The 27,280-nt window shown below is 35.5% G+C and overlaps 3 protein-coding genes across 6 annotated transcripts; 2 read left to right on the top strand and 1 right to left on the bottom strand.

The window, feature by feature from the left end:
- Positions 1-1,895: 1,895 nt before the first annotated feature.
- LOC119079720 (protein draper) lies at positions 1,896-16,356 on the top strand. 4 transcript variants are annotated; one of them, XM_037187783.1, is made up of 15 exons: positions 1,896-2,033; positions 10,080-10,405; positions 11,995-12,158; positions 12,222-12,350; positions 12,420-12,659; positions 12,724-13,347; positions 13,417-13,839; positions 13,936-13,947; positions 14,153-14,554; positions 14,610-14,646; positions 14,730-14,830; positions 14,891-15,364; positions 15,429-15,581; positions 15,782-15,814; positions 15,934-16,009. In XM_037187783.1, exons 2-14 carry the CDS (start codon positions 10,296-10,298, stop codon positions 15,802-15,804), a joined length of 2,892 nt encoding a protein of 963 aa, XP_037043678.1. In that variant the 5' UTR covers positions 1,896-2,033; positions 10,080-10,295; the 3' UTR covers positions 15,805-15,814; positions 15,934-16,009. The 4 variants fall into 4 exon arrangements, with proteins under 4 accessions (XP_037043678.1, XP_037043676.1, XP_037043677.1 ...); XM_037187781.1 differs by lacking the exon at positions 15,782-15,814 and having other exon boundaries at positions 1,897-2,033; positions 15,934-16,356; XM_037187782.1 differs by lacking the exons at positions 13,936-13,947; positions 15,782-15,814 and having other exon boundaries at positions 1,897-2,033; positions 15,934-16,356.
- Positions 16,357-19,361: 3,005 nt separating this feature from the next.
- On the top strand, positions 19,362-20,430 carry LOC119079721 (guanine deaminase-like). The gene is made up of 3 exons (XM_037187785.1): positions 19,362-19,448; positions 19,528-19,991; positions 20,054-20,430. The coding sequence occupies exons 2-3, from the start codon at positions 19,584-19,586 to the stop codon at positions 20,321-20,323; spliced, it is 678 nt and encodes a 225-aa protein (XP_037043680.1). The 5' UTR covers positions 19,362-19,448; positions 19,528-19,583; the 3' UTR covers positions 20,324-20,430.
- An 82-nt stretch (positions 20,431-20,512) lies between these two features.
- Positions 20,513-25,222, bottom strand: LOC119079709 (ribosomal L1 domain-containing protein CG13096-like). Its single transcript, XM_037187766.1, has 5 exons — positions 24,749-25,222; positions 23,947-24,103; positions 23,627-23,885; positions 23,405-23,563; positions 20,513-21,612 (listed from the first exon to the last, which is right to left on the bottom strand). Exons 1-5 carry the CDS (start codon positions 25,096-25,098, stop codon positions 20,645-20,647), a joined length of 1,893 nt encoding a protein of 630 aa, XP_037043661.1. The 5' UTR covers positions 25,099-25,222; the 3' UTR covers positions 20,513-20,644.
- Positions 25,223-27,280: the final 2,058 nt, after the last annotated feature.

Here is a 27,280-nt window from a genome sequence, read left to right as displayed (position 1 = left end):
GGGGACTTAAAGGAGGTATCTCAAAATGCTATTTACGTATCTGTTGTGGACGGTATATTTTAGGCAATTTTGCGGATTGTAGCCCAAAATAAGCCGTCCACAACAGATGCGTATACAACTTTTCGTGCTGAGGGCCTACATTACGAGAAAAATTCCGTAATTTATGCCCAAGGCATGAAAAATTCAATATGTAACTCTTTTGGCCTCCTCAATCTTTACGTAAATAACTATTATGTGCTATGAACCCAAGGCTGTAAACTTTGGGAAGGTCACGCAGAGATGAATTTTTTTATGAAATCCGCCATTTTATCATCAAGTGTGGTGTGTCACCCGCGCATCTGTATCTGCGTGACCTCACCAAAGTTTACAGCCTTGCAATGGACCCTCAGAAAAACCACTTTTCATGCTTGCGATGCGAAACTCCTTATTTTGTCCATAATGACGTTTTGTTGTTATTCTGAGAGTTGCCATTTTAGGTGAGAAAATAATCATTTTCTCGCCTACAATGATGGGATCAGCCATATTGGGCGAGAAAATGATCATTTTCTCACTTAAAATGGCTGAATACCAAAACCCGCTAGGTTTTTTTAATTTTAATTTCTTAATAGTGGAAAAAAATGCGGATTTTCGCAAAACGTAAGCATGAAAAACGTTGTGTTTATCTCGGGGAGAAATAGGTCATTTAACATTGAGCGTATTGCGGCCAGAGCGAAGCGAAATTTCCTATTTTCTCCCCTTTGAAAACTTTCTTATTTGCCTTGTGTGGTTGCATCGATCGCAAACGGCTCGAGCTGCAAACGCCATACTTAGAAAAATAAAAAGTTACTAATAAAGACGTTATTTACTATTATGAGTGTTCTGTCAATACAAAAGGGAACAAGAAAACTCTTATTAGACACTAAACCTTTCCAAGAAGCTAATCTACGGACTTATGGAGGCGAATGAAATCAAGAAATTAATCGAATTGATAGTTATTTATCTACCAAGGTAGGTATGAAGGTATTTTTTCGCAGTAGATGTCGATTGTCGACCCGAGGCGAAGCCGAGGTCGACAAGACGTCGTGTGCGAAAAAATACCGGCATACCTACCGTGGTAGATACAACGTTTTTCGCAATTTCGGCCCATAATCACCTTTCCAATGCAAAACATGTCCTACATTTTGTACCAAAATTCTTGTTTATACCGAAATTCATTTGAACGATCAAGAAGGCTGCATTATAATACACATTTCAATGTGATGTAAAGAGACGCGTTGAATGAAATCGCAGTCGCTGCTTTGTATTCAAAAACCTTTTGGTGTCGGGGGTTCGATTTCTGGTCAATGCAAGATTTTTATTTATAAAAATTTAGCCTTCGTTGAAGGTAATAGGCTCTTTAGCGTGCGAAAAAAAAGTTCATATCGCACGGCGTGCGAAAAAAAAATTCATATTGCACTGCGTGCGAAAAAAAGTTCATGTTCCACTGTGTCTGGGAATACAGTGAAATAAATACCTTCAAAACGACATTAAATGGATGCATGGAAAGGTGATGATTATGGACCGGAATTGTGAAAAGTAATTTTTTAAGAGAATCAGTTCTCCACGACTCGACACTCGACAGCCTGATAGACGTATTTGTTTTTGAAGTTTTTAAATTTGTCTTAAATGGAAAATGAAATCTATTTTTAAAAGGGAGTGTGGTTGAAACACTCAATTTATTAACCCTCCTAAATATTCACAATATGTGGGTATACCGGGTACGGGTATACACAACAAAAAGTTGAAAAATCATACATAAAATATGTGCACTAATTCCTTACCCTGATTATTGTAAACACACACACACGAGCACACATGTATATATAAATGGTATAGATGTATAACATTCACAAGTATACTTATAATTCCTCTTCCAGTTTTATATTATAGCTCATTTCAGTTCTTCAGTTTAGTTGATTTGAGATACTCGCGTTTGAATCACACGAAAATTCATTTCTTTTCCATTGGCTTGTTTACTAAATACATTTTTTTTGTGTGGGCATAGCCTATGAAAGGTACGTTCGAAATTTATCGCGATTGTGGACCGTCTAGTAATTATAAATACTTAATCCACAATAATAAAAAAAAAGTGTTTCTTTGTGCTAAGGCATTAGAATTGTGTAGTGCGATATTAATGTTTACTTTATACAAATTATAATTATTCATTACGTCAGCAGTTAACGTATGTTGGTCATTTATACAAAGAATGAATCAGTTGTTGATTGGTTTTTAATTTTTTCATGAAATATAGATTCGAATTTGAAACTGTGACTTCGATTTTATTGCTTACGCTTCATGTTTCGATAATGACCCAAATTTGAATGATATTTTGCATGAATGTGAAACTTTTGTCCGACATAATTTACACCTCAAATAATTTTCATTAAGAATTAATGGATTTCATTTAAAATAATAGTGTTGAATACTCATGCATGTTGTGTTTGAACGTGTATGTGTGTGGCTGTGTGCGAGATAATAAAGATAAAATAATATTTGCTTGTTATACATACAGGTTTTGATTCGGCTGTGAATCTTTTGAGCTCACAATAACTGGAAGCGAATGCCGCTATCCGAGAGAGTGTTGTTGAGTTTTCTTAATTGACGAACAGTGATATATGTATGCGTGGTATGCATTTCTCATATATACATACAATAGTCTGCAGTTTGAATTAAATAGTGAATTCTGAAACAGAAAGCATGATGCGATATCAATGAAACTTTACCATTTCATTGTTCAATCACCCCCTAAACATTTATAATGTGGTTTAGAAAAGATTTGGTCATGTTCGTGTTATACAACAATGAGCAGTCGTAACAATAATAGTGTGAATCCTTTGTTGTGACTGTAAATGGAGAAAACATTCCTCCGGTATTCCATTTATTCATGTTGATTGTTTGTCGAGATTATGGACTTAATTTGATGTACAGCTATTAAAACATTCTAACAGATTTAAGTGTTTTCCCATATTTGTCATATCCTCTATGTACTGACATTGAACATGCAATAGTAAACAGAAATGTCATAATAGAATTCTGACGATACATTCGATACATTTTCATTGCTTGGTCTAAGAGCCAGTGAAAAAATGATTTATGTTTTTTGTTTGGGTCACCGTCTCTATGATCCTATTCTCTGCATAAGAACGTTTAAGTTTCCAATTTGTCATTTAGTTTATCCTTGCCATTGAACAGAAGAAAATCGAAGGTTTCATCTTCGGCAAACTTAAATTCGAAAAAAAATTATATCGTGAAACGCTGCTAACTTAGAAATTCTGAGAATATAAAAAAAAATTGGCACTGGTCCGAAAATTATTTTTGCATTTTTTCCATCAAAATCATTGAGTAAAGACAAGACAAAAAGTATTCTGCACTTGTCGTTTCCATTGAGTAAATAATACTAATAAATAAATAAATAAAAATGCGGCAATCTACTGTGGTAGAATCTATTTTTTCAGCCGCGTTCACCACTGCTGTAAAATTGAGTGGATGTTACTTCAAGCAAAAACAAGTTTGAATAAATAAATATTTGAATATCCTATAAAAATACACACCAATTCCATCGCACTCATCATGTAAATACACACCATTTCATCGCACTTATTTCACATTTTGTATGTGTGTTGTGCGTCGCAGTAATTTTTTTTATAAATTCTTTTGGAGACCAGATACTTAGTAGTAAAGTACATAGCAATAAAATTAGACAAAACAGAAATTGAATAGCTTAAAGTTTATTTTGTTCTAAACTAAAACCAAATAATATTCTAGTTATGTGAGTGTAATATCTTGCGGTATGTGCGGGTTTCTTATAAAGAAAATTCATTTGAACTTTTGTAAAGATTTTCGTTGTTTGTTGATATTGTCACTGATTGTTATTTATTTTATAGAAAATGGAATAAAAGTTTAGATCTGAGAAGTGAATATAGCTCTCTATCTCTTCTATTTTTTACATAAAACCGTAACTGTATTCAACAGTTTGCGCAAATGACGTTATAAATTAAAAGTCAACTTATAATAAAAGAGGAAAATATAAGTCACATCTTCATACAAAAAATTGAAATTTCCAACTTATAAGTTGACTTTTAATTTATAACGTCATTTGCGCAAACTGTCTATTGTCTAACTGACTCTAATAGTATATTACTTCCGAGGTTCCAAGTTGTGTATTTAATAAGTGAGGTGTTACAGCCCGACCCGAAGGGGAGGGCTATATTCCCCACTTGTCAAATACACAACTTGGAACCTCGGAAGTACAATGCTTTACGTGATTAGGCAATGTAAATGAAAATGAAACATGTCGTAACACGTAAATGTATTAACTTTGTGAATTACATTATTTTTATCAATCCAAATGAGTGTTTACCAGTTATTTTGGTGTATTTAGGAGGATATTTACACTCAAGATTTATAACTTGAGTGTAAATATCTTAATCCTATCAGCTATTGGACAGACGATCAACGAACCTTCCGAACTGATAATTATCTACTTTCGTAGAAGAATTTATAAAAGATATGCGAAGCTATTAGTTATTTCGCATGAGAATGTTAATATTACTGGTATAAATGAGTCTTACATCGTAACGAGATATCCAATAACATCATAAAAACGACAGATAATTTCTGCAAAGCAGACAGTTTTTATCCTTTTTTTACCTTTTTCGCATTCTTTCTCACATCATTTTGTTGGTTACTTTTATCCATTTTGTCAGTGTGATAGTTTTTAAAGTATGAGTCGAACTACGGCGAAACTATCTGAGTATACATCTTATCTCCTTAAAACAAATATTTTCTACATTTATTTGAGTTGGCCGTATTGAAGTGGAATCTCGTTCTTCCATCCCTAGTATGTTAAAACGGAATTGGCTATTTATATTATCATTCTTATCTTATCTTCGTTTCCATCGAACTAATCGTCATTATGGATTGATAAATTATTGAAAAAATATTGTTTTTTCCACACTCTCTTGCTTGTGTAACGACCGCTTGCGCATTAACGGATTAACAGAAAAAAATCAAATGATAAGTCAAGTTGTAAAATGCTTGGACATGGAGAATGAAACGTTTTGCAATTCTGTAAATTGTAATTAATAAGCACCTAATCAGTAATTAAGCAGAAAAGTGTTACTGCAGGTGGTCTATGCGTAATTCTTATCAGCATGAAGTATGTATGTTGTTTTGCTTATAAAGAAAGGAGTATAAAATTGTACGTAGGACCAGACAACAAACTGTTGTTTAACATATTTTCCGTTTGAATATTTTAGTTCGGAAATTGAAAGTTTTATTTGACTTTCAGACTAATCTATTGTCATCCCATACACACATAACAACGTTAAACTGTTAATAATATGGGTTTTGTTCGTTGAAAATTTCATCTGCTACAATAATTATTAAATGACAATTATTTCCATTCAGAAACTTCCACCATTCATTTGAATAATTCAACTTCTCATCTAATTGTTAAATGTTTGTATTATAACCAGGCTCGTAACTAGCATTTTCATAGTTTTTATTATCTGAAAATGACGGTGAATAGAAATTCGAATTACAAAAAAAAAAAATGTTTTGTACAAAACAGCTGAAACAAAAAAAAAGTTAGATAAAAACATAAACAAAGACTCTAAGAATGAGTGAAACACCACTGCCTTATGGTGATTCGAATTATAAATCATGACAATATTTTCCCTTGAAGTTATCAATTATTTACATCCGCTCGATATAACATCATATAGTAACCAAATTACCAGAGTGGACGTTGGATTTGTTTATGAAGTACATTTATTATGGTGGCAGTGTTTACAAAAAAAAAAAAACACTTGAATATTTTGATAACGTATGTATAAAAGCAGACTCATCTGTTCTGCTTGGATTGATTGTCTTTTTTACTGAGGATGCTAAATTTTATCACACGAACTGTTAGGCGGTTTTCTTTCATCAAACTCGTCATCTAACATCTCAGATGTTAGATCTAACGCCTCATCAATAACAAAGTCGAGATTTTTTTTTTTGTTTATTTTGATCAAGCCATGTATACCAAAAGGAAGATATCTGCTCTATGCTAATCTAACTAACTGAGCTGAAATTTCGTTATAACTTGTTGAGTTACAAGAATAGTTATTTATGCAACCGAACATAAACAGTTATATGTGACATCGAGTTGAAAGTGCTTTATCAATTAGATGTGCGCCAAGTGTGACAATACACAATACATATTGTATGCCTGCCTAATGGATCACTTTTCATGGAGTTTCATAAAACGTTTTATGCAAAACATGGACATGTAAGGTGTGATATTGCACATTTTGATGTTGTGTTGCATAATAGTAATTTATCGAACGATGTAGTCATCACATCACAGTGACAAAATCAACCCCAATTATAAACTTATTGCATAAATTACTATTTTAGGCACTCGATGTGTATTATCACCCTCTCGTTCTGCAGCATCTAGTGAGAATACACATATAAATTTATCACCGAGTTACATACAACGTTTTTCTCAAGAAAACTAACAAAAGTTTTACTTTTCGTCGCGTAGTTGAGAAACATGTATAACCACCATATAAAAGCTCAGTTATTGAGGGCTGCTTCATTCTCAGAATTTTTGGTTACTTCATTCATTTGTGAACTCGCAGTAGTGATACAAAATGTATCGTGTCTCATTTATGAGTTAAGAATGTTAAGAAATATTATTTATTTGTAAGAGAAACATCTGTGTTGTACCAGTTAGTTTATAATATGCCGTATGATTCATGTGATATGATGATAAACTCCGAACATTTTAGTTTACTTCAGTTTGGATGAGTAAGTTTCAGTGTTTATAAATACTTTAAAAAGAAACATGGAAATGCTTAGAGTTCTCGACATTCGATGTCTATTGAAGAATATTCTACTATGTTGTAAATGGGTTCACTCTATTGACTGGTCTATTGACCTGAACAAGTAAATTGTGACGGGATGTCAGCAATTAATTTTTTTAAGCTGGGATTTTCGATTTTTTATTGGAAAACTTCAATGAATGAATGACACATTCGCAGTGGAATCTGATACCATTAAATGACATAAATACTGTGATTTAACGATAACTTTAAAGGCATCTAATGACTAGATTTAATGCGATTGTTGTTCGATTATCACGAACTATTCGGAATTAGACTAGATAGATTACGTACCTTTGACATAGTATACATTATACAATAATTGTTTATCTATTATAAGTCTAAATATTTGATCGTAAGAGCAATCAGTAAAACATATTCGACGCTTGTTTGCTCAAATTTCTATTGCTGAGTTCGTGCTTTTAAATTTTTATTCGTTAGCGTGTACTTTCGCTGTGTTCCAATAATTTATTTAAACAATTTTGGTGCAGACATTTTCTGCATAGCAAAAGTTTACTTATCGAATAAAAATTACATGCGGAAAATAATGCGACCTAATTTCAAGCCACCAAACGGTATCGTTGAGAATATAAAATTGTTTGTGTCCAACATAATAATTAAATGAATAACATTCATGTGGCTCACTACATTTTTCATATACTTCGAGTTATTATGATTCTTATCTCCGCCCATTTCGGTTATAGATACACAAATAGCTTTTCATGTAGACGAATTTGTTCGATATTTTCTTACATCTACGACCTTGACAATGAACTGTCTGTAATTCGGTTATACGAGCACAATTATATCATCCATGTGTGTAATAACAATAATTTCTATCAGATTCTATTGATTCATTCATATTCATATCTTACAAATTGGGTTCTATCTACCCACCTCTGCATGTTCATTAGTAACATGCGATCAATATTTTTGTAAATGTCATTTTAACGACCGAAAAGTCTTTCAAGTTCACTGATAGGGTTGCCGGATATAATCGGTTATCGAAAAAAAATGTGAAAGTAAACCTAGAACTAGTGAAATAATGCTGAAAAGTCAGGCTGACCCGTTTAGTTTTGGTTTTTACTTCATACCTGCCAGGTCAACCTAAATAATCGGAATGGCTATATCTACCCTATCCACCTTGACCACCTCATCAAATCTATGTGCTTGTGTAAATACAAAAATTTGGTGTCATGCACCTTATGCATTAACCTTATAAATGTCAGCTCAAGTAATCAGTTCATATCAGGTCATGTAAGTTTAACGACCACACACAGCTCTATGCTATGCCTGGCTTGATATTTTCAGGAAGAGCCGACAAGATAGAATCCTTAGTCTATTAATTACAGAAATTTTGATGTTGTATGCTCTATTACAGATTCATCGAAAAGTTCGTACAAAAATCTCTTTCTTTTAGCGCTTAAGAGTTTTGATGCAAACGAAATGTGAAGGAGTCGTATTCAATGACTCAGTATCTACTTACACAAATTGTTTACTTATTTTTTTTTCGCTTCAGTCAACACTACGCATTTCATTTTTTTTAAATGAGATAATAAGGGATGCTATCACAGACCACATTAGCAGTTTAATTATATTATTCAGTGTTGATTCGTCATTCTTGTTATCAATGCGAAAAAATATGCCAACATTTTGGTTCTACCTAATGTTCTGAGTGAAATAAGTGACTTTACTTTCTTATAATCGGCAAGCGTATAATCACGAGCTATGACACTTCTTTTGACCTGTAAAGTACTTTCAGCACATTGCATTGTACAATTTCAACATTAGTTCTTACAAACGGTTTTAAAGGAAGCAATAGGCGTATTTATGTCGTTGATGCCTATAGAAGATCACTGTAGAGCGAATGTTATACCGACCATGTTTCTCGCTATATTTAATTTGACATCAAATATAGTAAAATGCAGTGGCTAAAATGTATAGTTTCGAGCACGAGCCGGAGAGCGGTTGATCTGAGTAGCTGGAATATAAGAAGTACAATGAGTGATCATAGTGGTCAGCTGCACTCTATTTTGCATGAAAATGTTTTTACAGTGTTTTACGTTAGTATGATACACTGTTCAGTTTCAGTACTCTATTTAGAGCACTTATACTCATGCTTGTGTGTAACGCACTGTGCGTTTTTACAAGACAATTTACAACGACGAACTGAATCTTTATAGTTTCTAAAAGGTTAACATCATTTAAGTTTCGTTTAGTTTTCATCATAGATACGCTGTCGCTAGGCGCATTCAAATGAGGGAATGATATTCATAATTATTTCAATACACAATACTCGCTTGACTCACGATGTTGGATTGTGAAAAACGCATTTTTCTTTTTAAATTTCACATTAACTTAACAACGACTCAATATTTTGATTATACCCAACAATTTTCAGAAATTCGCTCGCAACTACGACAAGCAAATTAATAAATTGTTTTTCTGTCGATAATGTAACCGGAGATGTATCTCATTGACTTTGTCAACTTTCAACATTACGTTTATTAAACGCAGAGACGTCGATTGACAAGATTTCAAAAAGATTGTGATGTTACGATTGATGAATCAAGCAATGAGATTATACAGCCATGATGATGTAGACGGAGATTAACATCAATTCAGATCTTACAAGTCGATTATATTGAGTAGAGTCGAAAAAAACTCGTCAACAAGTAAACAATTTGTTATAATATATGTGTGAGTGTTTGAATAATCCACCAGACGAGGGTGTAACTCATAATATTAAACTATAAATAAAGTCAACAAGTTTTAAACTATAACTTCTTTGTTGCATGACCAATGAAATGATAGTGATGGTATTTACACACAGGAAATCATTCTTGGCTTATATTCAGTTGTAGATTCGTCTATAATTTCGTATTAAAATGTAGTTTGAGTCAAATATATAATACGCAAGGTAAATGCGTAGGCTAATAAGACCATTGAAACATTGCATTATTTGCAGAAACCTAATGCGCATTTGCATTACACTTACTTGTACTTAAATTGCAATGTAAACTGTTCAATTTTGGATTTTCTGACGTAAAGCGACATATTATGTCTGATCAGTACAGTCATATGATATTTTGTATTCTACGAATGTTAAGTTCTTAACAGTAAATTTCTACGTAAAATGTTGCATCAATATAACGCATCGAATTAACAGTAAACGTTTTTTAATTGCAGGTGAAATATCCGTGACAATGGTTTCCAAATCCATCATACAAAATAAATAATTGAAATTGATTTTGCGTTGCATTAAAATAGTAAAAATAATAAAATGTGAAAGTATTTTGCTGTAAAATAATTTAATTTAAAGTGCTTTTAGTTAACTAAGTTCGTAACGAGTGAATAGTTTTATTTAAATTAATTTTGTTTTTTAAATTTGTATAACAAACCAACATGAAGTTCATTTTGGGTATTAGTTTGGTATTAATTACGTTAACAACATCGATAAACGCAGACTCAGATGTAGAACTCACAGGACCGAACGTGTGCAAGAAATTAGAAGAGTAAGTTGAACACTTTTTATGTCTACAGCGCATCAGTGTAGCTGAAGAGTGATTCCATTTCTTCACTCTTCTAACATTAATAGTTGAAATACATCTGTCTCACTCTCTCTCTCTCACGTTATACATGAAAAATGGACTTAACTAGTTTTGATAAAATGCTCTTCAGCTATCCAAAAGGGGAATGCTGCATCTATCATGGGAACGGTACCTTTGATGCAACACTTAAATGAAATATTCTACTTTTAAACTGAATGTAGTTGAGTACTTTTTATGTACACTTGAAAGATACTAACAATTCTGGTTCTATAAGATTGCTTACACTTACACACACGGAATTTTCAAAACCGACACATTTTCTGTTTGGTGGTTTACTAGTTTTTTTTTGTGAATTTTGCATGTATTTTTGTATGGAGAAATCAAAAACTCAAGTAAAACACAGAAACGGAAAATTCCGTGCGTCGGTTTTCAAAATTCCGTGCGTGTATGCTGAAAACAGACGAAGCATAGACAATCTGCTTCGTTTGTTTTTAGCATTAGAACTTTAGACTCTGAAATATTAGATTTCCTCGAGTATTTCCTACAGCAGGACAAAGTTAGGGTATTAGTGAAGGATCAACATAGTTTTCGTATTTCTCAATTTTTTATTTAAAATCTATTTTTAAACGTCCCAAAGTAAATAATAACTAGAAATGCGTCGTATACAATTTTTTTTGCTCATTGTAATGGAAGAAAAATGTTTGCATTAACACTTGTGAGGTTGAACGAACCATGAAAGAAATATATTCCTCAAATTGACTTTTATTTACTTAAACAATTTTTTAACGAAATATTAAAGAATTGATAGGTGTATTTCAGGATAAGATTAGGTGTTTTATTAACACAATGACTTTGCAGTACAATTTTTTTATTTTATTTTGAAACAAAGGCTTTATTCAAATATAATGGCAAAATCATGTTTCGTAGGAAATATTAAATTACAAAAACAATGATTACTGGAAGAGCCATGTTTTTTCGTGGAATGCGTTTGAATAATTTCTTGATTCTTAAAAACGAAACGAAATGATTCTAATAGTTGTTCATAATGGAAGTCATATCGCGCGCGGCTCCCCCCATTAATAATGAGATTAGAATTGAGTTTTTGATGGTCAGTTTCGTAAAATACAAATTGCCTTCATTACCATTACACCGACCACTGCCCATGGATATCAATCAAGAAACGTCGTTAAATTTGTAGCCCAAAATTTGTGGTAGAATTTTACATTAAAAATTCATGGTAAAAATTATTAATGGTCAATTGGTCAGGCAACGCACTACGATAGGTCATGTCAAATTTGAAACCAGTCTCATCAATTGTCTGTATTTTAAGTTGTCTATCACGATTTAGCTGTAACTGAATCCTTTTTCAACAGAAACCCGAAACCTATGAAAATAACACCTGTTCAAAACAATCTGCATTTTGTTGACTGGCACGAAAATACAAACGATGTTAGTTTCATGTTTTAAAATTCGAGAATAGTTTGAAGGGGCCAGAACAGATTTAATTTAAATAAAATAAAAAAATTCCCAAATCTAACGATCGTAATTTTCAGCTACATACTAGAAGTTGTGATAACTGAAAAACAGGCGTATCAAGAACGAGAAAGTGTCTGGTGCTGGAGTGTACCGCCAAGATGTTCAAAATATCGAATCAAATTTCGCACCGTCAATAAAACACAAAACTTAACTAAATCAAGAGTCGTCAAGGAATGTTGTGGTAAGACACATTTTTAGTCCAACTTGAGACTTAGTAAACTTAGTGACATTGTTGTCTTATCAGCTGGTTACGGGAAAAACAAGAAAGGCGATATGTGCATACCAATTTGTACAGAATGTAAGCATGGTGAATGTGTTGCACCTGAAGTGTGTCGATGTGATCCGGGATTCGGAGGACCTGCTTGTGATATCAGTAAGTTAAATCATCAACCGATTTGGTTTCGAAAACGTATAACTATCGACCATTGCCTAACTTCTTTAGATTGCCCGACGGGATTCTGGGGACGTGAATGTTCGAAGCGGTGTGATTGCTTGAATAATTCAACTTGTGATCAAGCTACAGGGGTTTGCAATTGTGCCAAAGGATTTATTGGTGAAAAATGCGAAAATAAATGTTCGCCTGATCGTTTCGGTTTGAATTGTACTGAAACATGTCGCTGCAAAAATGGAGGCAGTTGTCATCACATATCTGGTAGCTGTAGCTGTGCTGCCGGTTTTACAGGTACTGCTTTCACTATATTCTATGTTGAAGCTGCGATTAACATTTTGCTGAATTTCTGATAAAGGACCGCTCTGTGACGAAACATGTCCGGAAGGAAAGCACGGTGAAGAATGTGGACAAGAATGTAAGTGCCAAAACGATGGTAAATGTGATCCCCAGAATGGAAAGTGTGATTGTCCGGCTGGCTGGACTGGTGATGTTTGTGCAAATCGCTGTCAACCTGGAACTTATGGTGTTAATTGTGGAAATGTTTGTGAATGTTATAATGGTGGTTATTGTCATCACGTTACCGGTGACTGTGAATGCGGACCAGGATTTACCGGTTCGAAATGTCTGGACAGTTGCCCGAGCAATACGTTCGGTTTCAATTGCAGCGAGACTTGTCGTTGTAAGAACCAAGCGAAATGTGATCAATCAGATGGCAGTTGCACTTGCACGAAAGGCTGGACTGGTGTTGACTGTAGTGAGCGAAACTGCCCTGACAATATGTACGGACCTGACTGTAAAAATACCTGCGAATGTTATGCAAACAACACCGATATGTGCCATCCATGGACTGGTGAATGCGATTGTAAAGCGGGATGGAGTAGCAGTATTTGTGATCGACCTTGTCCTTTTCTAACGTACGGCAAAAATTGCCAAATACCTTGTGACTGTAAGAACGGTGCTCAATGCTCGCCCACTAATGGTACATTCAGATCAGATACTATTCACAAACAAGAACTTAGGGAACTTAAATTATATTTTCAATAATTAGGATCATGTTCATGTTCTCCGGGCTTCAAGGGATCGAATTGCGAAGAAACGTGCGAGGACGGTACGTATGGTCAAGACTGTGCACAAACGTGTGATTGCTTAAATGGTGCTAAGTGCAGCACCGAGACGGGTCAGTGTTTCTGCACCGCTGGCTGGATGGGACATAAGTGTGACCGTCCATGTGACGAAAAACATTTCGGCAAAGATTGTAAGCAAATATGCAATTGTCAAAATACAGGAGCATGCAATGCACAAGACGGTACATGCACTTGTAGTCCGGGCTGGGTCGGTGAAACTTGTGACACAAAATGTCAATTCGGAATGTTTGGCTATAATTGTTCGCAAAAGTGCGAATGTGATTTTGATAATGCAATTTATTGCGATGGAGCCGATGGCAGTTGTGTTTGTAAAGCACCATGGGGAGGTGAGTTTAGCAAACATTTCTGTACAATTATTGCCATTATTGCTATCGTAAAGTAACTTTTATAAAGAAAATATTATTCGCTTCTTGCTTTCAAAGAAAATGGAACAGGTAAATAGGATATTGGATCACAATTCACACCATTTTCTCGAACACGACAAGCGATTTGCACAATCGATCACTTAAAGTAACAGAAGGATCCCTCATTTTCACGATAATTGTTTTGTTCGTAACATTACATAACTTGTCTTCAACATATCAATTTTGTACATGCAGATGCAGGAATCAGGTCATGAATATTGTTTTATCATTGTAGGTGTCAACTGTGAGACCCAATGCCCGCCGGGCTTATACGGAGAGAACTGTGAAAAGGAGTGCCTCTGCCTCAATAATTCATCATGCGATCCAAAAACCGGTAAATGTATATGCAGTCGCGGTTGGATAGGAGACACGTGTGGTGAACCATGTGCAGAAGGATACTACGGACATGGATGCAAAGAAAAGTGTCCAAATGTCGTGTACGGAAATAAATCTTGCAACCATGTGACCGGTGAATATGTGTGTCGTCCCGGCTATATTGGCTTAACCTGTGAACATCCATGCCCGACTGGAACGTATGGTCCACATTGCAGTTTAAAATGCATGTGTGAACACGGTGCAGAATGCAGTCATATTACTGGACAGTGTCAATGTGCGCCCGGTTGGACGGGATCTTCATGTGAGTTGTTATCATAAATTGATAAAGAGGTTCTATACTAATAGCTTCTTTGTAGGCAATGTTCCGTGTCCTGACGGATATTACGGCCAGAGGTACGTAAAATTGTCGTCCTTTCTTTTATTGACTTTCTTTACTGCTAAATAGAATTACTTAACTGAATCCCATTCTCAAACAGTTGCAGTCAAACGTGTCGATGTAAAAATAGTGCTAAATGTAGGAAGAATGACGGCCATTGCGTATGCTTTGCTGGATTTATGGGAACGAATTGTGAAGACGGTTCGTTATTCCTTCAAAGTTGTTTCTCACAAAAGATTAAACGAATAATTTTTTCCACAGTATGTCCAGAGGGATACTACGGTCAACATTGTCTCGGTGAATGTGCTTGCAAATCCGATAAATTTGTTTGTCATGCTGCGCACGGTTGCATATGTCGGCAAGGATTCACAGGCGAAGATTGTAGTAAACTGAAACATGACGCTCAAGAACAAGTGAAGGAAGAAAGTAATTCTGCGGGTGTAGCATGGGGAGTGACGGTCTCGTTGTTGCTCGTCGGAGTGATAATATTCGTTCTAATGTATTACCGCCGGAGGATTCGCGATTTGAAAACCAGGGTGGCCGATGTGGAATTCCATGCAAATCCACAAACGCAACCAGATCGCCACCACTTTGATAATCCAGTTTATGCCTTCCAGACGACTAGCAATACCGACAATACACAATTGTTAAATAATTTAAGGCCGAGCAAGCCGACGAATTTGGAAAGGTATAAGCTGGGATTCAGTGATACGGACTCGAATGCTAGCAGTAGAGGTAACGTCGATTTTGTGCGGGATTCAGTTGGGACGATTTAATACAAATATTTTGTTATTCACAGCTGGTACATACTCAGTCAATTTTAACACAGACACTAGCCAAAAGAACTACAATGCTGATATGACAAATCCAAATGTTTATCAATTCATCGACGAAAATAATGGAGAGCACGTGTATGACGAGATTGTGCAAAAGGAAGCATATAAGGATCCAGGTGGGTGACAATAACAAAATTTGTAAATGAATAGGTAGATACGTTGTAGTGACCGCACTTCTAATCTTTTAATTTCGTATCATGATATGTCTCTTTAGAGAGCTTTTGCACGTCTATAAGTTATTTTTGAAGCATCTTTTGACTCTTTCCTTAAAACCTTTGAAATAAATTTACTTTCCCCTTTAATGCCCCCGCTGTAGTAAATGGAAAAGGAAATATGTAAATCCTTTGAGGTTTGTAAAATTACTCAACAAATTATCTATTTCACTAAAAAAAAATGATTGATCTGCAATGCAGACTCTGTGCATACCGTCAACTGAAAAAGGACATTTCTATCTCTTTGTTACTTTAGATGAATACGATCATTTAGACTATTCACGACCAGCCAGCTCATTTAAACAACATTACCATCGAATGAACGATACGCTCAATATAACGCAAGAAGAACCGGAAGTCAAGGAAAACAATCTGGGCATAAACAATTTGAATGCGCCAGCCGAATCACCAGTAGACAATAATATACCCGGCTCGAGTGCGACTTTAAATCACCGTGCTATCGATTAAATTCTCATTTATAATCAATTTTTTATCTCAATTTTTTATTATCCTACACACATCGACTTATGTTAATTATCTAAATGAAAGCAGAAAGAGAATTGTTGTTTTTAAGTTTTATGCATTAGAGAAAAGAATGGAAATACAAATTTTGTGATTTTAAATTAGAATTACGAGAGAAAGTGTTTAGGTAAATAAATTGGATGATGTAATTTTGTAATAATAAGCTTACACCAGTCTGCAGTTTAAGTTAATTTTAACATCGAATAACGTTTCTAACCAAATCTATGGAAAGTGCAAAATGGAACCCTTCGTGTAGCAAACAGACGTATTCCGTCAGGTCGAATATAATCAAATCATTCTCCAAGGGTATCGATAGAAGCAGTGATAGACGATACATCAGGACACGTATACGTTGACCTTTTCCGCTCTGGGCATGATTGTCTTCCATGATCATTTAAATGCCTTGCGGTGTAAAAATCAAACACGTCGTTCTATACGTAGGCTAGCTTGGTACGTTTATTGCTCTTCTGAGAGTCATTGTAAGTTCGAACGACGAGCCGGCAATGAAAATTGTTGAATTTAAAACATAAATTAATTTAAGGTTGTAATTGTGTTTTCCGATGCAATTTATTTTGATCACATGATGTACAGTGTATTTTCACGTGGTATATCACAGATAAGTCAGTCATATTTTTTAAGGATAAATTTAGTATTTTTAAACATTTTTATTTAAATAAATGAGATTTACGATGAAGCAATCAATGAACGAGAATAATTATTTTTGAGAATTTGCAATCTAATTTACTTTTTCTTCTGGAAATTAAAAAAAATGAAATAGCCGATCGGGCCACAGATAATTTTTATGATTTTTTTTTTAATCAAACAAAATTGAAGAAGCTTTTGCACAAGTGCTGAAAATTGAAAAATTGTTGACATTTTACCGAAATATATTTATGTTGTTTGCAAATTTTGATAAATTTTGCATTTTATTAAACAATGTTGACGTACAACATCGACAGCGGTGTGGGAAAGTAAAAAGTTTGGTCGAAGTATTTGCCCAGTTCTCATTTTACCCGATTCGAGTCTTGGAACAATTCGATATTATATGACCATCAAAGCAGTATTGAGATTAGACCCTGTATGGTTACACTTTTTCCTTTCAGCTATTTAACCTGTTAATGTTACATACAACAAGCATATGACCAGTATTATTCAAGGAAAGAAGGAAACATTTGACAGGGGTGGAGATGTCAATAAAATTGAATCATATTTTTGAACGCCCCCTTCACTACTGGATAGGAGCTAGAGATGAGTGGGCATAGCAAATTTTTGTGCCCACATGCCCACTATGCCCATAATTTGAAAAAATAAGCCCAATGCCCAGACCAATGCCCACAAGTAAAATGCCCATGGGCACTAGCCCAGCCCACAAAACTTTGTCTACAAGAATCGCTGATTTAGTTAGTGTTAAATGTGTCTTGTATGGGTAATAAGTTTGTATAAAGACATTCTGCTAGTGACTCCCATGTTAATGACGACCGTTTCAAACAAAATTTAATTCCAGGATCCAAAAAAATTCCGATATTACACTAATTATCGAAAAATATTTCTTATGAATTGATGGGATGACGATAACAAATCGTAGTTTGGGCGCCCAAGTTTTTTAAAAATGCCCACTCCTGGCCTATGCCCACGATCTCCGAAGCCCATTACGCCCATGCCCATGGGTTTGGGTAGGCATGGGCTGCGGCCCACTCATCTCTAATAGGAGCAAAAAACCAAGCAGTTTAGTCAAGTCAACCTGCCGAGTGCTTTTAACAGATTACAAATGTTGTTAGATACGTGTCCCAACAAGTTTAGCATTAGCATACTCTCAAAACCTTACTAAATTGCAGCAAGGCAATAGTTTGGGGAGATTGCCATTTTATTATATACGCGGGAACACACCTTTTCCATACAAACAAATTCACCAAAATTGAATTTGTACGGCGTGGTGAATTTTTTGTATGAAACGTGGTGTGTAACCCGCGTATCTGCATCTGCGTGACCTCCCCAAAGTATACAGCCTTGAATTGCAGCACCTATTTTAAGGAAAGAAACAAAATAAGTGCACACTTTTCCAGCAAAAATCATAACTTTCACCAAGTCTTCAGTATCAGTTTTCTTTGAATATTAATATTAATACTTTGAAGTATTAATTAAAATTTCGCTCGCTCCTCCAACTTTTCTTTGAATCTCTGTAGTTATAAAACTTCAGTTTACTGAAGTCTTAGTGAAAATTTTTCTGCAGAATAGTTTACTAGCACGTTGTTTTCCCCAGAGTTATATTTTCAAGCGTCCTCTCTGTGCATGTGCGGTATAAAATCGAACATGGGTTAATCCGTCCCAACTTAGCATTGAATGATTGAACTTGAATCTTACTGAATCACATTCGACACGTTACGAACTCAAATTCTTTAAATTTAACTAAAAATCCATCGGATTGTTATCCTTGTTCCGACCGAATTCCACCATCCTGTTAAAATTTGAGTGCGATCATCAGTAGATCATTTTTGTACGGATCATTTGATAACTTTCTGAATTTTCGGGTTCACACATTGTGTGTGGTATAATAACACTTCCAATAAACAAAAGTGTTGGCGTCTGTGAACTGAATAAATCTCATTCGAATAAATACAAACACTTTTTTGCCACATAGTTATTTTGTTGACGACATTGTTAACGATACGAATGAAGGCTATTGAAGGGGACTGTTCATTAAATTATGTTTCGCATTTATGGATATAGCTTCAAATGTAGTCTATTGCTCGACGTAAATACAACATTCAAAATTCATAAACTGCTGAAAAAATGCTAATCCATCTGAAACTGATGGTTTTGATGGTGATTAATAACATTTATGTTTACAATAATAAATCTAAACGATTTGTTGGTAGGTATAACCCTGATAAAGCTTTATTTAACATAAATCTGGTCTTATCTTATGAACCATCTTCTGCGGTGTGCGTATGAGAACATGAACAGTCCCCTGCTCCCCTACTATTTAGGCATATATTTTATCAAATTGTGCTTAGTCCATCTTTTCATGTATAACGTGAGTGTGGTTGAGATGTAAGATGACAAATGTGATTGTTAGAACAGTGCAGACAGTAATGGAATGGACTTGATAAAACACTCTTCTTTTAGTTCAATCGTTATCTCCTATTTCATTTTTAATACGAGCGAAGACACGAATTGTTGTACAACTTTTACTTGATAAAAAACTAAATCTAACATTTACGTCGAGAAGCGCTAGCAACTGTTTTCAAGGTAGGTAAAACCTTCCATAAATGCAGCCACAGATCAAGACATTATTACAAATTTTGTAATTTAACAAATTTTGATACAGAACTCATTAATTTAGAAGCTTTTCACTTACGAGTTAGACCAGCATCGGTCACCATTATGTTCCCTGTGATTCTAATCGTCGCAATTGTTATTCATTCTACATATGCATGCTCGTCGATCACACAAATCAACGTAACACATGACTCAATACCATTAAGCACACGATTCTATTGGATGAGAGTAGCCAATAGAGCGCTTGCAGAGCATGGTTCGCCGTGTCCTTTCGCTGCTTTTGCCACAGTTATAGTTAATCATACAGCGAACGCACGAGGAGACGAAGTTTGCGTCGGTGTGAATCAAATGTCTACAACTGGGAATCCGAGTGCCCACGGTGAAATGGTAGCTATCAACAACTGTACCGACATTTTAACAGCGAAGGATGGACGCTATCGATTAAGTCCGGAAGAGGCGCTGAACGCATTTTCTCAATTGAGTTTGTACACTAATGCCGAAAGTTGTCCAATGGTAGGTGCATTGCAACTACATGATAAAAAACATTGGTTTACCGTATCTTATACTATTTAAAGTGTGCCTCAGCAGTTCGATGGGCTGGATTTAAGGAATACATTTTTGGGACGTCAATCGGAACACTAACCAAGGCGGGATGGGACCAAATACAAATCACTTCGCATAAAATATTTTCGGAATCTGATCATATGCAGCCCAGAACCTTTTATTTGCCGGATGTTTTGACCAACGAAACAAATCCGTATTTTATGTGGCAATATAATCCTACATATCCATGCCCGTCGGGATGCCGGAGAACTCAATCGAATGGTGACTGTGAACCATATTAAAATCGATTGTTCTCATGTGTACCAGAGTTCAAACTCTGAACACCTCTCAGGTTTTTAATATGTATTTTCCAATTTTAATGACCAAAATCCAATTAAGATTTAATAAAAACAGATTCTGGTGATGTGGATATAAAAGTGGATTGCTTTTTGGTTTCCTCTGTGTTCATTTTTTCTGAATAAAAACGAGCATCGCATCGTCAAAGATCTTTAATGGAACCAAAGTACATTAGATTCTACATTACGTTTTATAAAAAAAATAATACCAAAAAGAATCGGTTAAATGTTCAGATTTGTTCTTGAACTAATAATACAAATTACGAGCTAATGCGATAATTTCATTGATAAATTAAAAGTACTTTTTTTGTTTATGATCAGGAGTGTGTCAAGGAAATTACTAGAAACGGTTCGAATTTCCGTTCCACGAGTTGTTGTAACCGCCGCCACTACCACCACCTCCATTGGAATTGTTACTATTTCCCCACATGCTTCCACTGTTGAAACTCGAACCAGACATTCCCATTCCGCTACTATTATCGAATCCTCTGCCGCTCGATCCCATCGCATTGGATCCCATTGAACCCAACCCATCATACTCGATCTTCGCATGCCTATGCTACTAAAATCAGAACTGAAATCGGACGGGTTCGATAAACCTCCACGCATCATATTATTGTCATAATTTGAGTTTCCGCGCAAATTTCCACCGAAACTCATATTGCCACCCAGGTCACCACCCATGCTGTTTCGCATGTTGTTGCCCAGATCATTTCCGAATGACATATTTCGATTCAAACCAAAGTCTGACAGCATACTGTTACCGTTTCCGCTGTAGCTGCGATTCAGAGATCCCATGTTGCCGCGATTATTCCCACCGTCGTTTCGATTACCGATCGACTGTTGTCGATTCATATTATTGCCAGCATTACGCATTTGCGCACGAGGCGGATTCGCACGACGTGCAATCGCTTTATTAGCGGTACCGGTATTAGATTGATTAACTTGTTTCTTGGGCAGAGCGGGTGCCTCGTTTCCGACCATTTTCTTTAAATTGGTCAAAATCAAATTCTGAATTTGAGTATCTTCGACTTTTGGTGCATTGGGCGCAGCAGCGGCTTTAGCTACTTCGGGTTTAGTGGTTGGTTTTGCTTCAACCGTTTCCGTATCGTCATCGCTAGTCACAATGTTGTCACCAATTATTGACTTGCCTTGAATTCTGACTTTAGTGAGACCATCGGGAACCGGTGCTTCGGTTTTGGTGACATTTGACGGACGCAAATTTTCAGCTTTTTCTACGGTAATGAAAGAGAACAGCTGAAATTAGTTATGGGAATATTGCCGGGTTGATGGGTAAATTTTGATTGGGAAACTTTCGAAGTTTTTGCTATTGAGGGTCGAAGGTCCAACTATGCATAAAAAAAAACAAGTTCGTTTGTTCCCCCCTTCAACGATTAATTTTTCGTTCTATTGCGGCTTAAGCGAAAAGAGAAAAACAATAAAAAATAAACATTTGGTTCAATTCTGGTTTTTTATTTTCAAAAATAACGAAATATTTAACAAAGTTATGTTAAAGTTTATGTTGATGCAAATATGTGGACATGAATGTAAAACGTAATCATTGCGTAGGAAAAGTGAACAGTTGCAATCGTTGTATGCACGGTAACAACAGTTCGACTGTAGTTACAAAAACTATTTGTACTCGGAAGTTATTAACGTTAGAAATACCGACAAAATCAAATTCTAAATGACCGAAATGAACCACAATTTGCATCGTTTACTCTCTTAAAAATGCTTTTGTTTTAGTAATTTCATGAACTGAATTAAGTTGAATTATTCGCTTTATTTGCTTTTTTTCCTATTTTCGCTTTTTTCGGCACCACCAAGCCCTTGGTGTTAATATTAAAGTTCGTCAAATGTTTTTTAGCTTGTTTGCCGATTTCAGCGAAATTTTTGGCTTTCGGTCCCGTCCGGACTGGAGTGATGAGTTCACACTTGTCTAGTTATGTCCGAGAAAAAATGAAAACAATTAAAATAAAGAAATTCAAAATTTATCCTAGCGACTAATCGCGGAATATAAAGAACTTTGTTTCTGTCTGTTTGCACTGAACCGTAAGACGCCTAATTGTTCGCGGTATGCTTCGCTTGCTATACTCTTGAAGGTCTACTTTAAATAATGAAACAAATGTTCGAGGAAGATTTTCAAATAGCTCGATTCAGCCTTCATGTTGCAATAAAATTTTGAAAATCGGTAAATTGTTACTGTACGAGCCACAGATCAATTGAATGTTTCAAGCTGATAAAATCTCACAATTTCGTGCTCCTCTTCCCTCCGGCCTGTTAGTTCTCGCTTTTACTATGTAGCATTTATTCAACGCAATCACTAATTTATATCAAGTACACACACTTGCAACGCAATCAAAAAAAAACTCTAAAACACTATGACTACTATTAAATTACCGGACAAGACTATTGCGGTGAATTTAGCAAATTGTTTGATATAAGACTTCCGTACTGCCCAAACAAATGTAAGGAATTCCATTCCGACTTGAGAACAGTGCCGTCTTAAGCCCTTTGACGACAAAAGCAATTTTTAAATGGGAATCAAATGTAAATGTTAAGGCGAATCAAAAAAACTTATTTTGTGGACTCGGGTTCCACATTTTTAGCCTCAGACGTTAAATATATGTGGGCGCCAATGATAATTGCCCTTTTTGCCCATACAGTCAGAGGCACTGAAGCCAGAGAGCTACTGCTCGAGAAGCAACATCAAATTAGGAGATTATCAGTAGACAGATGTTTTTTGGGCTTATACCGCAATGACTAGGCTCCCAATGAACCGTGTCTTGTTGAGCCTGCTGAAAGTTTTGCATGTAAATATTTCCATTCAATGATCAATCGAATCAAATTACTACGAAATAGCATTTCCACTGCTGAACAAGAAAGGAAACTTCCGACCAAATTCTGTTGGCAGAAGTCTTTCCCGTTGTGATATTTGGTGTTCAAACTTGTAACAGTGAGGACTAAACTTTTCTACCGAACAATCAGAGCTAGACTCTATAGCATTCATTGGGAAAAAAAACTTACCCGTATTGATGTAAATTGGAACGGCCACGGAAATGTTAACGTTCGGTTTCAAATGCAATTTGTAAATGTTGTTTGATCCACCCGGATGTAGAGTGCCCAATTGCTTCAGTAATTCGATAATGTTTTCACCAATCTGTTCTTTGCTCATACTGTGTCTACCTATAATGTGAACCGAAAACATAATTTCCTTTCAATTTGTTAACAGAAATCCAATTTTTCCATACCGATCTGGCACCATTTGAACGATTCCGTTGTTGATGTGCTTGTAGAACACTTTCCGCAAATTGGTTTCAATTTCATCCGGAAGATTTTCGCTCTGTATGTCAATTGGTATGGCTGATCGACCTTTCAGCATAATTTTGTTGCCGAGAAAACCATTGACATGGGCTGCAACGGCTTTATCCACCAAAAACTTGTCATACAAGTATGTGAGCTTACGACGCAATTCGAATGATGCGAATTCATTGTACAATTGATTGACCTGGAAGAAAATGAAAGTTGTAAATAGTGGGTCTATGTCATGTCAGTTGAGATTAACGTACCGGTATGATTGTTATTGGCTGGGTGACCTTCTTTGACCGCAATAGTTGCTCGTAGTGTTTGATTGTGGGCTCAAAGTCTAATTTTCGGCCACGCTTCAGATCTCTGACAAACAAGCAAACGTCGGCCTCGGTTGTTTCGATGGAATGCGGCAACAGACTATAAATATCAATGAAAAATTAGACTACCTGGTTGGACTAAACTATAGCGATTTAACGGACAAATTTGGTCGCTCAAGTGTTTTGTATCTTCTGGCCTTGACGCCTTGAGGAAATTAGCCAAGGACTTAAGTGTTTATAGACTGTTAACCTGTCATCTGTTATCGATAACGACGACAAAAATAATGACAAGATCTGGGTAATATGGTCCTTTATGTAGAAAAATGCATGTTAAAGAAACTGAAGTACATGATTTGGAAATCAACCGATAACAAATACTTTGATTTCGATCGGTGGAAGTAATAGACCCGACAATACCTGGTCTGGTCATATATGCTTGCCGTCTGTAACAGGTTAAACCAAGATTTGTTCTATTCTTATAAATGTACGTGGACAAATTGTTGAAGCAAAACAAACTAATGGTAAAGTAACCATCCACTCATTGCTGTGGCATTATCATAAGAAAATGTTTGTTTGAGCGAGAGACAAATTTTTGTGGCATTATTTCGACAGGTTTAATTTAGTTTGTTTTGTTTGCACCACAAGAGTCGAACTCTGATACGCCATTTTGTATTTTCTAGGTTATGGCGTCACCTGTTTTGATTGATTTTTTTTCACCCGACATTTACAACAGTTCAACACTTACATTCGTGACAAATGCACCGGGACATGGGGTACTCTCTGGCTGGTTATTTGTAGCGAGTAGATGTAGTCATCCGGCAAGAGTCGTCGACTTTGGCTCACCTCGGTCTCTGTGGCATTCTTGACAACATCAACCAATTTCTCGATATTTTCCTTAGAAAATACGTTGCTGAACAGTTCATCACTGAATGGTTTACGATCCTTGTCGTTGTCTTCCAGCCACCTCTGCGAGAAGGCCAAACGGTTCAAAGCATTGTTTTTACCAACAGTACGGTTTCCACGAGGTTTCTTTATTGCCGATCCCTGAACGACGTTTTTCTGCTTTGCAGCTTCATTTGTAGCCAATTTACCCATAATTGATGCTGATGATTTGGATGTTATATCAATAAGTCCAATTTAATTAGTATAACACGCGTATTTTCGCTCAATACTAAAAAAAATGTATTCCGGTTCAATATTGTACTATTATGCTACTGGGCTATTTATTAAGATGGCGACATGAAGTGTGTATGGATTTTTTGAAGGTTTGTTTGATGGGTTGACTTCGCTCGCTGACATTTTTATTATTTCATTGCAAAATCTAGTACATACAAAAACAAATAAGTGTCATTGCCGTCATTGTGGAAAACGATTCTAAATCACCAGAGACATGGTGTAACACAACCAGTAGATGCAACAAGATAAGGTGCAAGAAAATATGATGATGGTAATAAATAATACAAAAGTGAATTCGCTTGAAAGTCGGAATCCGTATTTTCTCTTATCTGCCAGGGGTTCCATTACATTCAGTATGTACTTTGTTACCCATTCAATATTCCGAAGGTACAAAACTTTATTTTACCTGGAAAACACACAGTTGGTACCACAAATCTATGTAAATCCTCAATAAACTGTATAAGAGACCAAGCCATACTCGGAAGTTGAGATGGTAGCGCTGACGTTGATTGGCATCTAGATTTTTTGAGATGAGTGATTGACATCTAAAATGTACGTATAACTCCATGGTTCAACTCCAAATATAATTCAGACCACTTATTATAACTTGCCTTGAGAGATGTGTCAAAATAATATAATGTAAAAATAGTTAACTGGTCTTCGAACTTCTCGCTCTGATCATAACAGTTTATTCTCGTAAAGGAGGTCTGAAACCATCCTCGTGTGACATTGGTTGTATTAATTAAGCGAGAATCACCGTCGCTAACACACAGAAAAATGATAAGTTTGTACGCATGTGGCGAGATAGAAGGAACATGTGAATGACAGTTGGCCCCTACAGTCTGTAGGCTACAGATGGATAGATAGATAGGTAGTTGGCTCCACAGAGTATTATGATGAAAGAGAAAGAAATATTTTGATAAGTACCTCAAGGCAAGTTATAATAAACTGGTCTTCGGTCTTCTCACTCACATCATAGCAAGCAAATTCTTTGATAAGTTCCCCACAATGACATAATAGTGGGATAGACAGGCATTCTATGTAAATATTTTGTTCAAGCGCTGAAGCAAAAGCAAATACGAAATATTCAGTAGTGTGTGTGAGTACCTTAAATTTATGGTACTTACGTATTTTCGTACATATTTTGAAATGTGGGCGCGAAGGAAATTTGCATTTTCACTCTTTCTTCGAAATTGGTTTAAAGCATTTCTTTCTTCTAAAATTAAATATTTATCGAACTGAAATTTATATTTCATGTAAACAATCTCTCACTGTCCCCAAAATTGAACTAGTTTTGTGATTTTCTCCTTTTCGATCGAATAATTTTTTTGTAGAAATCTTGACGATCGGAGAATTCAATCAGTTGGCTGAATTTATTTCACGTTCAGTAGTCACGCATAATAAAAGTGTCAGCATCGTCAGTATTAAAATTTCGGGACATTTCTTTTTAAAAATTAAAAAATGTGTTGGAAAATTGTGTAATAAGGTAGTGACCAGTTTGTGCGAAATTGATAGTTGCAGCTAATAAAAGAATTTTTGTTTAAAGTGGTTCAAGTTAATTTCGAAAAGTCTGCAACAGTTTCACCAAATTGTCAAAATTAAGTGGAATGTGTAAGTGTGTGTGTCTCAAATGTATATTACACAAAGTTTACTTTTGCTTCACGATTTCGTCTACGTAATTCCTGTCTATCCCACTATTATGTCATTGGTTCCCCAATACAAGGTATAATTAAATAGTCTTCGGTTCTCTGCCTCTGATCATAACACTCAATGGAAGAGAATGTGAGAGAATTGGTTAAATAAAAATTTCTCTGGTTGTTTTCTTCAAATTATTCAAAGTATTATTTCGACATAATCTTTCTAATACTCACCACCTATGCAATACCCTTCTCATCACTATGATGAGAAGAAATATAATTGAGACGAGTTATTTTAACTTGCCTCGGGGGATATGTCAAAAAATTATATGAAAATATGCCCCAAGGATTCCAAGGCAAGTTATAATTAACTTCGGAACTCTCGCTCTGATCATAAAATATATTATGTTATATTAGTACAAAATCTGTCTTCTGCTACCACACAACCCACACAACCATGTTTA

This window comes from Bradysia coprophila, unplaced genomic scaffold (assembly GCF_014529535.1).
Source record: "Bradysia coprophila strain Holo2 unplaced genomic scaffold, BU_Bcop_v1 contig_326, whole genome shotgun sequence".
Classification (NCBI taxonomy): domain Eukaryota; kingdom Metazoa; phylum Arthropoda; class Insecta; order Diptera; family Sciaridae; genus Bradysia; species Bradysia coprophila.
Note: the sequence above shows the minus strand (reverse complement) of the source record. Positions and strands in the feature narration are given on the sequence as shown.

What these genes read in the sequence shown, in the direction of transcription:
- LOC119079709 (XM_037187766.1), bottom strand. Translation starts at nt 25,098, where the DNA reads ATGGGTAAATTGGCTACAAATGAAGCTGCAAAGCAGAAAAACGTCGTT. An exon ending in AGCCAATAACAATCATACCG is followed by an intron (nt 23,886 to 23,946) that starts GTACGTTAATCT and finishes ATTTTCTTCCAG; the next exon opens with GTCAATCAATTGTACAATGA. An exon ending in TCAAATGGTGCCAGATCGGT is followed by an intron (nt 23,564 to 23,626) that starts ATGGAAAAATTG and finishes TTCACATTATAG; the next exon opens with GTAGACACAGTATGAGCAAA.
- LOC119079721 (XM_037187785.1), top strand. Translation starts at nt 19,584, where the DNA reads ATGTTCCCTGTGATTCTAATCGTCGCAATTGTTATTCATTCTACATAT. An exon ending in ATGCCGAAAGTTGTCCAATG is followed by an intron (nt 19,992 to 20,053) that starts GTAGGTGCATTG and finishes TACTATTTAAAG; the next exon opens with TGTGCCTCAGCAGTTCGATG.
- LOC119079720 (XM_037187781.1), top strand. Translation starts at nt 10,296, where the DNA reads ATGAAGTTCATTTTGGGTATTAGTTTGGTATTAATTACGTTAACAACA. An exon ending in GTGTGCAAGAAATTAGAAGA is followed by an intron (nt 10,406 to 11,994) that starts GTAAGTTGAACA and finishes CGTAATTTTCAG; the next exon opens with CTACATACTAGAAGTTGTGA. An exon ending in AGTCGTCAAGGAATGTTGTG is followed by an intron (nt 12,159 to 12,221) that starts GTAAGACACATT and finishes TTGTCTTATCAG; the next exon opens with CTGGTTACGGGAAAAACAAG.